The 14056-nt window shown below is 33.0% G+C and overlaps 1 protein-coding gene across 1 annotated transcript in view; it reads right to left on the bottom strand.

Moving 5' to 3' along the window:
* The window catches only part of LOC126917601 (aminopeptidase N), a 57953-nt gene that overhangs the window by 41052 nt on the left and 2845 nt on the right, over positions 1-14056 (bottom strand). The window contains exon 2 of the mRNA XM_050724649.1: positions 6884-7182. Within this exon, the coding sequence (XP_050580606.1) occupies positions 6884-7182 (299 nt within the window). The remainder of the gene's footprint in view (positions 1-6883; positions 7183-14056) is intronic.

Raw genomic sequence — 14056 nt, forward strand, 5'->3', positions numbered from 1 at the left:
ACATCTTATTGTAGTAGTAAGCGTACATGTTTAACAACACCATAATTATTCTCATGCATTATTGCTACCGCAGGTTCTGGGTTAAGTGCATAATCCTATATGTGTGTATTAAATATTATCTCTCGCAACACACTATCAAGTTCTATAGATAAGATTTAAGAATGTTTAATTTTCATGTAAAAAAGTCTGAGAAATATATCAATTAATCTAATTCTCAATATTGTTAAATTATAATTTCATTTTTCCATATCTTTTAAATCTTCAATTTCAACATTGGATTGAACACATTTCTCGTTGGTAAGATAAAATATATGAATGTATGCACATACATTTTATGTTCACTCCATTAGTGTCAGTCATGCTACAACTAATTACAAACGTGCTATGCAAAAAATAAAAACGGACACTCTAAAAATAGCAGCCTGGAACTCAAATGGCCTGCAACAACGGGCCCTCGAAATTAAAACATTCATATACAGTAACAATATAGACATACTACGTGTCTCAGAAACACACTTCACTACAAAAAGCTACTTGAAAATACCATACTACACTATATATGATATCAAACACCCCTCAGGAAAAGCTCACGGAGGGACAGCAGTGATAGTCAGAAACGATATCAAACATTATCTACACAGCCAAGTTAACAAAGAATATTTACAAGCAACCACTGTTACAGTTCAAACTAGCAGCAACTACTTCCAGTTGTCAGCAGTATATGTGCCTCCGCGACACAAAATAACAACACAAATGTGGGAAGAATACTTCCAGGACCTAGGGGACAAGTACATCGCAGCGGGAGACTACAACTCAAAGCACACGCTTTGGGGGTCAAGAAACATTACACCTCGAGGTAGAACACTGGAAAAATACATTAAAAATAATAACCTCAATATATTATCCACAGGAACACCGACACATTGGCCGACTGACCTGAACAAAAAACCAGATCTTCTGGACTTTGCAGTTACAAGGGGACTAAACACAAATAAACTAAAAATAACACCCAACCTCGAGCTCAGCTCCGATCATATACCCATAATAATTGAATACAGAAACAAACCAATTCACTATAGCAAACCAGAAACACTATGCAACAAAACCACCAAATGGCAAACTTTCAAAGAAATAATAGAAAGCAAAATAAACTGCAACATCCCGTTAAAAACTTCTGAACACATAGAACAGGCAGTAGCAACATTGACAGCAACTATTCAGGAAGCAGCAAGGACAACCACTACTCCCGAACCAACCAGCAGACAAACAATAACAATCCCGCAAGAAATACTCGACAAAATCAAAGAAAAAAGAAAAGCAAAAGCAAAATGGCAAAAATACAGAACCCGAGAAAACAAAAAACACTTAAACAAACTTGCAAAGGAAATAAAAAACAAAATAAAGGAGCACAACGATAACGAATTCGCAAAGTTCATATGGACACTCTCCACACACGAGAACACCAATTATTCACTATGGAAAGCCACGAAAAAAATAAGGAAGCCAATAATACCCGTCCCGGCAATCAGAAAAGCAGATAACACATGGGCAAGAAGCAACGAAGAACAAGCTGAAGAATTCTCCAACCACCTCTGCAACACATTCACACCACACATTATCAACAACAGCAACCTCAAAAGTCATACGGAGGAGGATCCACAAACCACTACTACCACAGCCGACAAGGAATACACCATACCTAAAACATCGGCACAAGAAATTAGAAACATAATTGATAAAACAAAAAACAACAAAGCGCCAGGAATCGACCTAATCAATGGTAAAATGTTGAAAAACCTTCCGCCAAAAGCAATAAGACTAATGACAATAATATTCAATGCAATTCTAAGAATTCAATACTTCCCCAAACCATGGAAATTAGCACAAATCAAAATGTTACATAAACCAGGCAAAGACCCGCACCAAACTGCATCTTACAGACCAATATCACTGCTCCCAGTATTTTCCAAAATACTGGAAAAGATAATATACGACCGCATAAAACCAATAATAGAGACAAAAAAACTAATACCGGATCACCAATTTGGTTTCAGAAACAAACACTCCACGATAGAGCAAATGCACAGGCTTATAAACGAAATAATAGTAGCACTAGAAAACAAGGAATACTGCACAGCCCTCTTTATAGACATAGAGAAAGCATTCGATAAAATTAACCATGAAAGTCTACTACAAACAATTAGGAAACAATTCCCGGAGCAAATACACCACTTAATAAAATCCTACCTAAGCAGCAGAACCTTCGTAATAAAAATCAAGGACACACATTCTCAAGTTAAAGACATCAAGGCCGGGGTACCACAAGGAAGCGTCCTAGGCCCAATACTATACACATTATACACGGCGAACATACCAACAACTACCAACAGCACAGTATTGACATTCGCGCACGACACAGCTATACTAGTCAGGCATACTAACCCAGAAACGGCAGTCAAAATACTACAAGAACATATCGTAAAAATAGAAAATTGGCTACAAGAAAAACAATTAAAAGCAAACCCCAATAAATGCAACCATATTACATTCACGCTACGGAAAAAGATACCACCAAACATCCTATTGAACGGTACGCATATAACGCAAACAAAGCATGTCAAATACCTAGGACTCCACTTAGATCAAAAACTCACCTGGAAACTACACATCAAATCAATAGTAGAAAAAATACAGAAAACAAGGAGACAAATGCATTGGCTAACAAGCCGAAAATCCAAACTAAGCACAGAAAATAAAGTAAAAATATATAAAACGATCATAAAACCAATCTGGACGTACGGAATACCACTATGGGGGACGGCAGCAATGAGCCATATAAACAAAATAGAGGTAATACAGGCTAAAATCCTCAGAACAATAGTAAACGGACCTTGGTACGTCAGAAACGAAGATATACGAAGGGACCTGGGAATGCCAACGGTCAAGGAAGAAATCAGCAGATACTCTGAGAAATACAAATCAAGAATAGCAACACACATAAACCGGCTAGCTGCGGAAACATACAAAATCATAAATATGGACAGAAGACTAAAAAGGAAGCACCCAGCAGACCTTATAAAGGACATAACCTAACAAACACGAGGATGGTACCCCGCTGGGGGTAGCCACCAACATGCTAATTTAACCGCTAAAAAATTCCACCAAATGTCCAAATTGGAAAAATAGTGAATTTAAATAAATAAATAAAAAAAAAAACTCCATTAGTGAAAACTTGAATTTAAAGATTAGAATAAACCAAGACCAAAGTCTTTATAATTTCTTAGTACTAATTTATATTATATAATTAGTACTTATAATTTCCGCGACTGCTTCATCGTCGGCAAAATAATCGGCTCGAAGATTCGCGAGACTCCCTTCGCTATTCAGCTTTCAGCGATTTTGCGACAGATACTTAAGAAAATGACGTGGAGCTGTGTAAATTCACAGACGTTTGGCGCACTAGAGAGAAACATCGTCATTAAGGGAAAAAAAACTTTCGCTAATTGCTAAAAGGCTGATATTTCAGTTCTGGGAAAACTCTCGAGATAAGCAGAAAGTACGAAGTGAACGAATCGTTCCATGGACGTAATTGCGGTAAAAATTCAGCTTTTCTTTTAATTTCTTTTTCCATTCCTTTTTCGCCTTTTTTGTTCTTTTTTGTTTGTAATACTACTATGAAACTTTGTATCTCGCATAGATCATTCTTCGTCCGTCGACCGTTTGATTTTTGTAAAATGAAAAGGCGAAGTTAATCTGAAATAAGATTCAACATATTTAAAAAAGATATGGAAAGAATATCGTATTTTAAGTCACTTGTTCACAAATATTTTAGAGTACCGTATAAATAGTATGTTACAAAGATATTGTGTACTGTTCCTTTATTTAAAATGATAGTTCATAAAGCAGCTTAATATTTCAACTGACAATTCTGTTATATTTCTCTTCATTCATTGTTTATCGTTACACCAACTACTAAAGTAGGTTATTATTGGCGATACAATTGTAATTGCAGATTGAATTTTATAAATTTTGAAAAGAATTGATTTGTCTTGAAAATTTAAGTAGTTATAATACCTTATTAAAATTTTTTAGACTATTGTTTAATATTAAAGTATAATTTAGCAGCCACAACTTATTGCATTATTTATTGTATAAGATGACATGATCAGCATTCTTTGTAAATATATACAATATACATACATCACATAACGAAGCAATGTTTCTTTCAGAAGGTAGGAGCTTAATTTTTTATTGTTCTATATTATTTCTTCCTATTTTGTTACTACAAGATATAAAAAAATATTTAATAACATTGTACTTCATAAAACGAGAATTTAATATTGTATTACTTTTTTGCTTTCAAAAGTAACAATATTAATTTCATTCAGAATATTGCAATATTAAATTCGAATACAAGTTATAGTTTCGAATCTACGTATGCATTTATGATACTTAACATTCTACAAGTATATTTATATCTCAACTATATGACAATCAACGTATTCATGAAAATTATTATTACTTACTAATTCTTTTTGTAATTTCAAATGAATTTTATTATTTATTTACTCAGACTCCAAAATAATTATAGTTTGCATAAAATAGTGTCTGAGAGCATACATTTACATTTAAAATAATTTATCATAAAAGTCTATTGTAACACCCGAGTTCTTTAATTCACCAAACTAATTTCTAAATATTTTTTCAGAAGGTTCATACGTATTCCTCTGAATTTTTACAAAATTTCAATCTAAAAGTACTTTCCCATATTTTTATAAAGACTAGAATGATTATTTAGTCAATGTATTTTTTAATTTAAGTGACCAAACATTTATTAATACATATATCTTAATCCAAATTGAAAAATTGCTATATTTAATTATTAATTAATATATGTATATTTATATATAAATGAGAAAAGATGGCAATGTTATATAAACGTAAATACATTTTTAAATGCTGTCTAAAAACATGACAGGTGGCGAGTAGGAAGATTTAAAATATAATGTAGTGTACTGCAATTATAGATTTATTTTATTCATGTGCATAAGGAAAACGATTTAGTATATTATAAAAATTAATACTTGATAAGAATGAACAGCAGAAATAAAAGATGTAGTTTCTCAAATTGCACATAATTGATTAAGTTCAATTTTTCAATTCTGCAAACTTTTAAAAACATTTTAAAGAAAAATATAAAAAATTATCATTAATAAAATTAAACAATGAATAAATAACACTATTTGACCTTATATGTAACTTTTATTATGATTAAAAATAACGTATATTAATTATTTGCTTATTTAAATGGAAAATTCAAATTATAGGTAAGTATTCTACTATTCCAAAAAAAGTGTACAAATTGCAAAAGATAATTTTGTCCCCTTTAAATCATATTCCAGTTTTTTACTTATCAATTTTGAAATATTTTCGAAGTTCAAATGATTATAATATATGTATATAAGTATATATGTATGTATGTATAAACATTATTCTATATATATGTCGGAGATGAAAGAACACCGGAACCCCTCCTTGGATTCGCGGGAATACCGTAACTTTGTAACTTAGATTAAACAAATGTCGCTCCGATTGTTCGAGATTTATGATTAGGAGCTTGGGCTCGAGGCGACAACCAGTCGCCGAACGTAGCCGCCGTCAAGGGATGAACGTTTTCTCTAACAAAGGCATGAAGTAACTCTATAGCTCTCCTTAAAAGAAATACTTGGGACGGGGCACGACGGTAAGCACTTCAACGATTTCTGTCCCGTGGCTCGCCACACGCAGACTCTATTCTTCGAGTGAGATGATTACCAGATGTCAACATATCTCCGCAGTATATGTTTAGCTAACGTGAGGACCCGCAATAAATCTTAAGATTTAGTCGAGCGGAGTCCTTCAAATAGACCTTGTTGCAACTACGGGAAATAGGAGAAACCTATCTTCCACGAACGATGCCCCTCGTCAACAACCTCCCCTCAAGGGCGGCCAGCATCTCTTTCAAAACGCCGATATGGAGATCGACCAATTAGCAACAGCGCTAATTTCCCTCACCTTTGGAACGAAAGCTTTCTTTGACGAATCCGAGGATCTCATATCCTTAGACCCACCCATTATAGTTTTCCTCGACGGCATCGTCGAGACGGAGAATTACTCTCCGGTACGATCTCGACGACGATTCAAGTAACTCTCAGATACGCAGTGATTGCCCCATGCATTAACATTGAGTACAACTTAGACGCTAAAGAAGAGTAGAGTTCGTCATCCCGTTGACCGTGGATTCGTTATTGAGCCTAGGATCATTGTCATTAGCTTCTCGAGTATCTAATTATCGCGATTACTTGTCCAATTCCATCATAGTCATATTTGCACTAGTAAATATCTCCTCTATTGCATAATGATCACGTCTAGTGGCAATAGGGATTCGTTTCACGCCCTTAACCCTAACTCTAACCTTAACGCAAACCCGACATATATATATATATACAGATTAAATTGTTAAAAAATTTTCGATAATTTAATCGAGATTATCTTTTGAATAATAATTACGGGACCAAGTTTCAAATTATATCTAAATGAACCATAAATTGTTTTTAAAATATTTTTAAAGTACGAATTATTTTTAAATTATTTAAAAATTTCCTATAATTTAATTAAAATTAATTATCGAATATTAATTACAGGATCACATTTAACGCAAATTAAACTATCATGGTTTGATTGCATACGTTTTTGAAATAACTGACGTTTCAATGAACCGTTCCAAATAGATTAGTCAACTGGCAACTACAGATATTGCTTGATAAAGCAGTTTAAATTTACTGGCTACAAATAGCTGTCACCTACACTCTACAGAACAGAATTAAATTGCCGAAGCGTTTACCTCGTCTGACTGCCAACAGTATACGAGCTTCTATAGAAGCCTTGCAAGTGGTCATTCAGATAACCAACAAACTTTAGATGCACCACGTATTGCTTGCCACTCTTCAACGTGTCCGACGTTCTAATCACGTAAAACTGCCGTTCAGTGTCGTTTCTCTGCTCCACGATTCTGATTATCTTCTCCACTTTCTCGATTTCCGAATACTCCTTAATATTCGTGAAACTTTCATTGATATGCATATCCACCGCGTGGAGCGTCACATTTTCCGTGTCTTCCGTAACGTTCACTAGAATTTTTACCTGAAAATATAAAAATTATTTTAATTTCTGCAGTGTGACATGTTTTCTTAAAAGTAACACAGAATCATGAAAGTGTTTCAACATCTATAGAAAGTCTTCGTGAATGTATTATTTATAAAGAACATTTTGAAATTTCATTAGCATTGTATCGAGATGCGACTATCGTGATTAACATACTCATAAAATTTGAAACGAATCTGAAAATATATATACAAGTTACAAGACATATAAGCCAAAATATTTAGTGAAATCTATAGTATTGATTATATGTTACATAATGGTGTGGCGGCACACGAGCACGGAACTTTCCAACGACTTCGCGACACAAAGCGCTATATCTTCAAAGCGACGCGCCTAATGTGCCATCGATATTCCTATGGTTCTTCCGCCGAATGTTTGGAAGAATGCACGCGCGGCAGCCGCCGCGGTACATCTAATAAACGCGTGTGTAGTAGGGATATCGAAGGGCAACTAAGAAAAGAATCCATTTGGTTTCGAACAAAGAGTCATTCTGCCCCAAGCCGCGAAGTGCGAAAGGTTCAGTATCATAGCGAACCAAACACAAGCCGAGATACGCAATTGTAAACTCTCGATAGTTAATCATAAGTGTGAATCGTATGAATTGTTGACACGTTGATTGTTAATAGTAATAAACTTTTTGTTGAACATCGGAGTATTCCTTCCGCACCTATCACGACATACCACCTCAATGGTTTAATTATATGGTATAAGACCTCCACTAATTGACAATAGAGCACACGCACATATATACATCCAATTTCATTGTTAATGTGGATCCATTAATATTGTATTTATGTATATAATCATTAATAATGATCTAATGATATAAAGATAGCAGACTGTTTCCTATCTTTTTCATTTATTCTTAAGATGATGAAATTAAGAAATTATTTCCAAAAGTTCCCAATATTTATGCATTATACATATATCTTGTAAAATTCATTCGTTAATTTTTATTTTTGTGTAATTATTATAAAGAAACAACACCAGTTCACCAAGGGGTGAAAGAGCCACTGTAACTAGAAAGTTTGGAGCGCCATCTACTATGAGTGTAGTTTACAAAACTACAGTGAAAACTTGTACAATTTTATGCACTACACACATAATAGTTTTGTTTACGAACTTGTATGGGCTCCTCTTTATTAGTATTTATAAAATATATAATTATTTATATCTATTTTCCTCTTTACATTCATATGTTTAATCCTTTTTATTTGTATAAAATTATTGAAATTACTATTATGTGATATCTCTGACGTCTGGTAAGAATGATTATATTGAAGAAGGGAAAATATGGCGAGAAAAAATCCCAAACTTTCTGTTTTTACAGGCTATTTCACTCCTACGTGAACTTGTAATCATCATCCTAGTTTTTAATACCGTTTATATGGATGCGTAAAGGAAAAGATTAAACATCGACATATAGTCCATCACTTGTTCTACATCTTCTGAATTAAAATACTTTCAGAGCACCAGGATTCGTCGCTCTTTTGATCTGTTAGGCAAAGAAGAAACAATTCCCGTTTGATAATTTCATGATTATTTCACTAATATTTCAAAAAATTAATATACAGAGGCATCCTTGAGAATTAAGCTTTTGTACAAAAAATAACTTTCACTGAATGCAATTCTTGCTTGTTTTCCGATTCGTTAACGAGTTCATTGTTTGTTTGTGAGAATATCGCAGGATAAGTATTTAGATTCATAAAAAGTGCAACTGCTTCATTTAAAAACACAGAAATAAACTCACAAATGTATGTTCGTAGCACGTAGTACATTCCAAACCACACAACTTCCTGTCATAAACAGTATTACAATTATAAAATGACACAAAGGCTTCAACGTGTTACTAGGATTATGATAATTCCTTATCCTAAATTGAAAGAATTAAATTTAAAATGAAAATTTCCTACCATCTCTTTTATCAAATAAGACATCGATGGATTTGATTTTTTTTTACAAACTAAAAAATTAACCGGCTATATCTGTTTACTAAAACACCTACTTCCCTCGAAATCTTGTCGTAGTTATATACAATTGTAATTACTTTTATGGAAAATGTGAATATTGGATTAGAATTATATTCTAAGAAATGTATTTTTAACATATTTTCTTTACGCTATTGAAAGTGTTTTTTTATATAAACATAACAGACAAGATGCAGATTACTTAGTCTTTATTATACCAGGGCGTAATGTATGAAATATTTGTTGTCTGTCTTCGCTTAGAATAAGAATAATTTTTATTTTATATTATAACGCATTTAATAATAGAAGTATTAAAAAGTATTATATAGAAAAATTGGTTTTTCTAACATTAAGTTTGTTGGAATGTATGTTAAATCTCTCTATCAAGAGAGTTTACTGTTTCGAGATTCTGAGGTAAGTGCTATACGGCTCCACACAGTTCGCTTACTAAGACTGGGTCAATGCCTTTCTCACTCCATGGTCAAATTCCCTAGAGAAAGTGTCTATTTTTTGGCAATGCGATTAAATCCCAACCCATCTAATGCATCTTCTAAACCAGCGCTTTCCAAAATTATCTCCCAAGGGACAAATATCGTTCTCATCAACACATTAAATGAATACGTCGCGCTTTTTATTCATTAGAATTCTAGGCTCATGATTGAATTCTTAGGCTGCATATCCATTTGTTGCTTATCACTGTTGCATATTAATGTGGATGGGCAAATATTGTATTATTCTGTATCGAAATGTGATCCAAAGACAGAATGGATCAATCGGTTATTTGCCGGGTTTTGTCTTTATATCAAAGTCCGTGGACATACAGAAAAGTAATGTGGTAAAGCAGTTACGACTGATAGACAAAACAAGTGAATTGTCCTTCCCTATATCCGCGGCCAAAGGAAAGGATGATGCGATATAGTCCACTCAAATCAGCCTCAAAGAAGGCCAAATTCAACATTAAATTTTCTTATGCGATCTTATAGAAATCATGTTCAGGGACAAATCCTATGTGTATAGCACTCAAGATTATGGGGTTAGGAAACTCAAGATTTCTTGCATAAAATTTGTGAACAATCTCCAGAGTTATCGAAAACAGCTCTTTTTTTACATATAACAGTGATTGTTATAGTTGGTTCATAAAAGTTTCCAATGAAAATTGTAGCTATTGAAAATATCTATCATATGAGATGTTATATGTTAAGATTGGTTAATTCGTTTAGTCGTAAATAAATAAAAACCGCTTAAAATTGCACTAGTTTCAATTGACGATTATTCATGTAAAACTGAGAATGCGAAATTGAAACTTGGTGAAAATGTAGTTTTCGTTATTCTTAAAAAGTGTGCAAAGTTTCATCTTCAAATATTTAATATTATGCAAAAAGCTATTTAACAACCAAAAATACAATGTTCGGAATTCGTACAGTAACTGGCAGAGGTACGAATCGTTTATTATCGAAAAGCTGTGCTATCATGTACAATTAGAAACTAATCGATTTTTTAATTGTAAACTATTTAAAAATGGCACCAAAAATTGTACATCATTTTACTTTTTTTACAAGTCTATTAACATTGATAGAACACGTTAAGACAACACAGAGGATTTATTTAGAGGATAACATTTGTGGTTAATGTAGTAACAATTTCATTTTTCTTAATGTTCGTTATAAAAGCATATGGAGGCAATGCTAATGATTATAACCAACAATAAATTAATGACGGTAGTAAAAAATTAAGCGTAAACAACTAAAAATTTATGTATTCTGAAATCAATTTATTTTTAAATTATGTTTCTGAATTAATAAATGTCTCAATGAAGTATACTAAATTAAGCTGAAGATCCACTGAGGTTAATTTAAGCCAATCCAAGCGCAGCCCGTCCAAGCTAAATTGCCATGGTTCTTGACACAGACCCTTTGTACATATCTGTATCAGAAAGTTCGTCTCCGGTTTTACAATGTACAGCAGTGCACATGCGGTTCAGGAAAGCTCCTTGTAGGGTTGCTGCAAATTTATGAAGCGCTCGGCGCATCTGGGTCATGAGATGTGCCGAACATTGCACATTATAGTGAAAAAAACAAATAGATTTGGATTGGTAGATCATGGGTCATAATTATATGTAAATTATTCGTTATTTACGATTAAAATTTGTTATCTATTATTCATTATGCGTGTATTTATTAAACTTGTCCTTTTAAAAATTAGAGTGTTCGGTGATTAAGGGATTACAAACTATTTTCTAGATGGTTGATTAATAAATACATTGTAACGTATGAAAGTCAAAGGCAAAAATACCGCTTCATGTCTTTCCTTGTCTTTTACATGATAAAATAAAGTATGGATACGTATGCAACGGTAATACGTAACGGTGATACGCAACGGTGATACGCAACGGTGATACGCAATGGTGATACGCAATGGTGATACGCAACGTTAATACGCAACGGTAATACGCAACGATTATATGTAACGATCATACGTAACGATGATATGCAACAAATGGATATGCACCTTTTTAGCATCGTGCGGTTTCTTTGATGTCAAACGAGCACATTATACGAAATAAGAGATGGGATATCGTAAATAGTCTTATTATCGACATCTCATAGCTCAATCACTTCGAGTCGCCGGCTACCTACTTTACATACGTTCGCTCAAGCCAAATTTTTACTGAGCCTGACCACTCACTCATAAATTTCGGTATGGCTAAGTAGCGGTGGGCTATCTGCCATAATATTGTTAAAGAAATGCATTGTCGCCATCATGTAGGATCTCATTGTAAAAATTATATTTAATATTATTTTTGAAAGCAATGTTGTCTTAAATTATATTAAATCTTTACAAAATATATAATAAAATAAATATTTAAAAAAAATGATACCTTACTACACAAAATGGAAAAAATTAAGAAAACAAGGTGTACAATTGTGTTTTACTGAGAAATGTAAGGTACACATTCAAATATTTTTAAGAATTTACAGATAAATTAAAAATGCCGCAATCGAGTACGCACAGTATTTACAGAGTTTAAGCGAAATTGTAATCATACAGTTGGAATGAGTGTTTGAGATACTTTCACGATACGTGAAAATATAGCAGTTAATGTTACGCCGAGTGCAATAACATCATATTTTCAAACAGAACTATTAGTTATAAATATTTAATCAGTGCGAGTGTCCGACTACGGCAGTTTTAAACTCCATCACCTATCTGTAAATTCAGTAATTTAATATTATCATTCTACATTTAATTATTTAGAAATATCTGAACGAGTATCTCATATTTCTGAGTAAAACACATACCATCTTGTCTTTTTCATTTTTTTAGTTTTAGGTAGTCGGATATCATTTTTAAAAATTATTTTATCTTAGCTTAATCCTTTTTTAACTGTTTTATAATTATAAATTATTCATTTTTAATTTATCTATCTGCACATGTATTATCTATTTATGATATAACTTTCCTATAAATGTCTATAAATAAATGATTTGAAATATGATAACGAATAATAGTTGTTTCTAATGTCATTTTGGGTTAAGTATAGTTCTATTTGTTGTTTTTGTACTCAAAATAGCATTATTTATTAAATATATATGTCGGAGATAAAAGGACATCGGGGCCTTTCTTTTGGAATGTTTAAGAAGGTTCCCAATACTTTAGTCCAGACTTTTTATTATAGCTACACTTAAATACTAAAACTGAGAAATAGTTGTTTATGTTCTAATCCGAGTATGGGTGCCCGAGATTTATAACAGTGGGCTTTGGCTCGAAGTGACATAACGGGTCGCTGAACGTAGCCACGGTCACGGGAGGGACGTGTACCTAACAGAGGGACGGAATAATTATATAGCTCTCCTTAAAAACAAAGATTAACCCGAGAAGTACAGAGAGGTACGGAGAGGAGTATATAAGAGCAGTTCCCTTGGACTGAGGTTCGGTCCGCTAAGTTCTACTTGTACAGTGGACAAGTACGTTGAGTCACACCAGAATCGTAGATCAAATCGCATTCGTCATTCTGTTGACCGTGGATTCGTTATCGAACCTAAATTCATTATCATCAACATCTCGATCATCTAATCACCTCTGTTACTTGTTAAACTCTGTAGTAATTACATTTGTATCAGTAAGATATCATCTATAATACATAACAACGATGGCCAATTCACGTGAAGATACGTTGTACGCCCGTAACTCCAATGATAACCCGACATATATATGAAACATCTGCAGTAAATAGCAAATGATAAATAACAGGATGTATCCTCTAAGATCAACTACCATTGTTTCAAACAAAAGTTACAAATGTTTCGAACAAAAGTTAGTTAGTTTTCAGCCTGGCAGATATTTTGATATTAAACACTTTCAAAAATTCGTTTTCGATAAAAAATCAGTCACCGTGATTTTTTTAAATTATACCATTTATTTTGGATTTTACAGAGTAGCTACCGTCAAGATGAAATCAACGACTTAATATACTGTGAACTTATTATTATTATGATGACTTTGAACGAGGTAGTTCATTGTAACGTATACTGCAAAAGAGTATTATTGTTATTGCTGGATTTTGGAAATAAACTTATTAGTTTGACAGTCTTAATTAAATTATATATTTTCTGAATTCTGAATGTAATTTGACCGAAGTAAAGTAATTTTCCATGTTGTTTCTCGTTACTGCACTTAAATTTCTAAATTCAAGGTCATCTCAAGGCCATAGCATAGTAGGTAATCGCTAAATTCGTTAACTACAACTTAGCTATAACTCTATCAAGTTCATAACATATAATGCCATTTAAAAAAAATGAAGATGACCTGAATTTCCTGTTAAATAAAATCCGATATACTGCAGAGCTTACAGCATTCTCGCAACGTACACGAATCGATTGAAACCT

The sequence above is a fragment of the Bombus affinis genome, chromosome 1 (assembly GCF_024516045.1).
Source record: "Bombus affinis isolate iyBomAffi1 chromosome 1, iyBomAffi1.2, whole genome shotgun sequence".
In the NCBI taxonomy this organism is placed as follows: Eukaryota; Metazoa; Arthropoda; class Insecta; order Hymenoptera; family Apidae; genus Bombus; species Bombus affinis.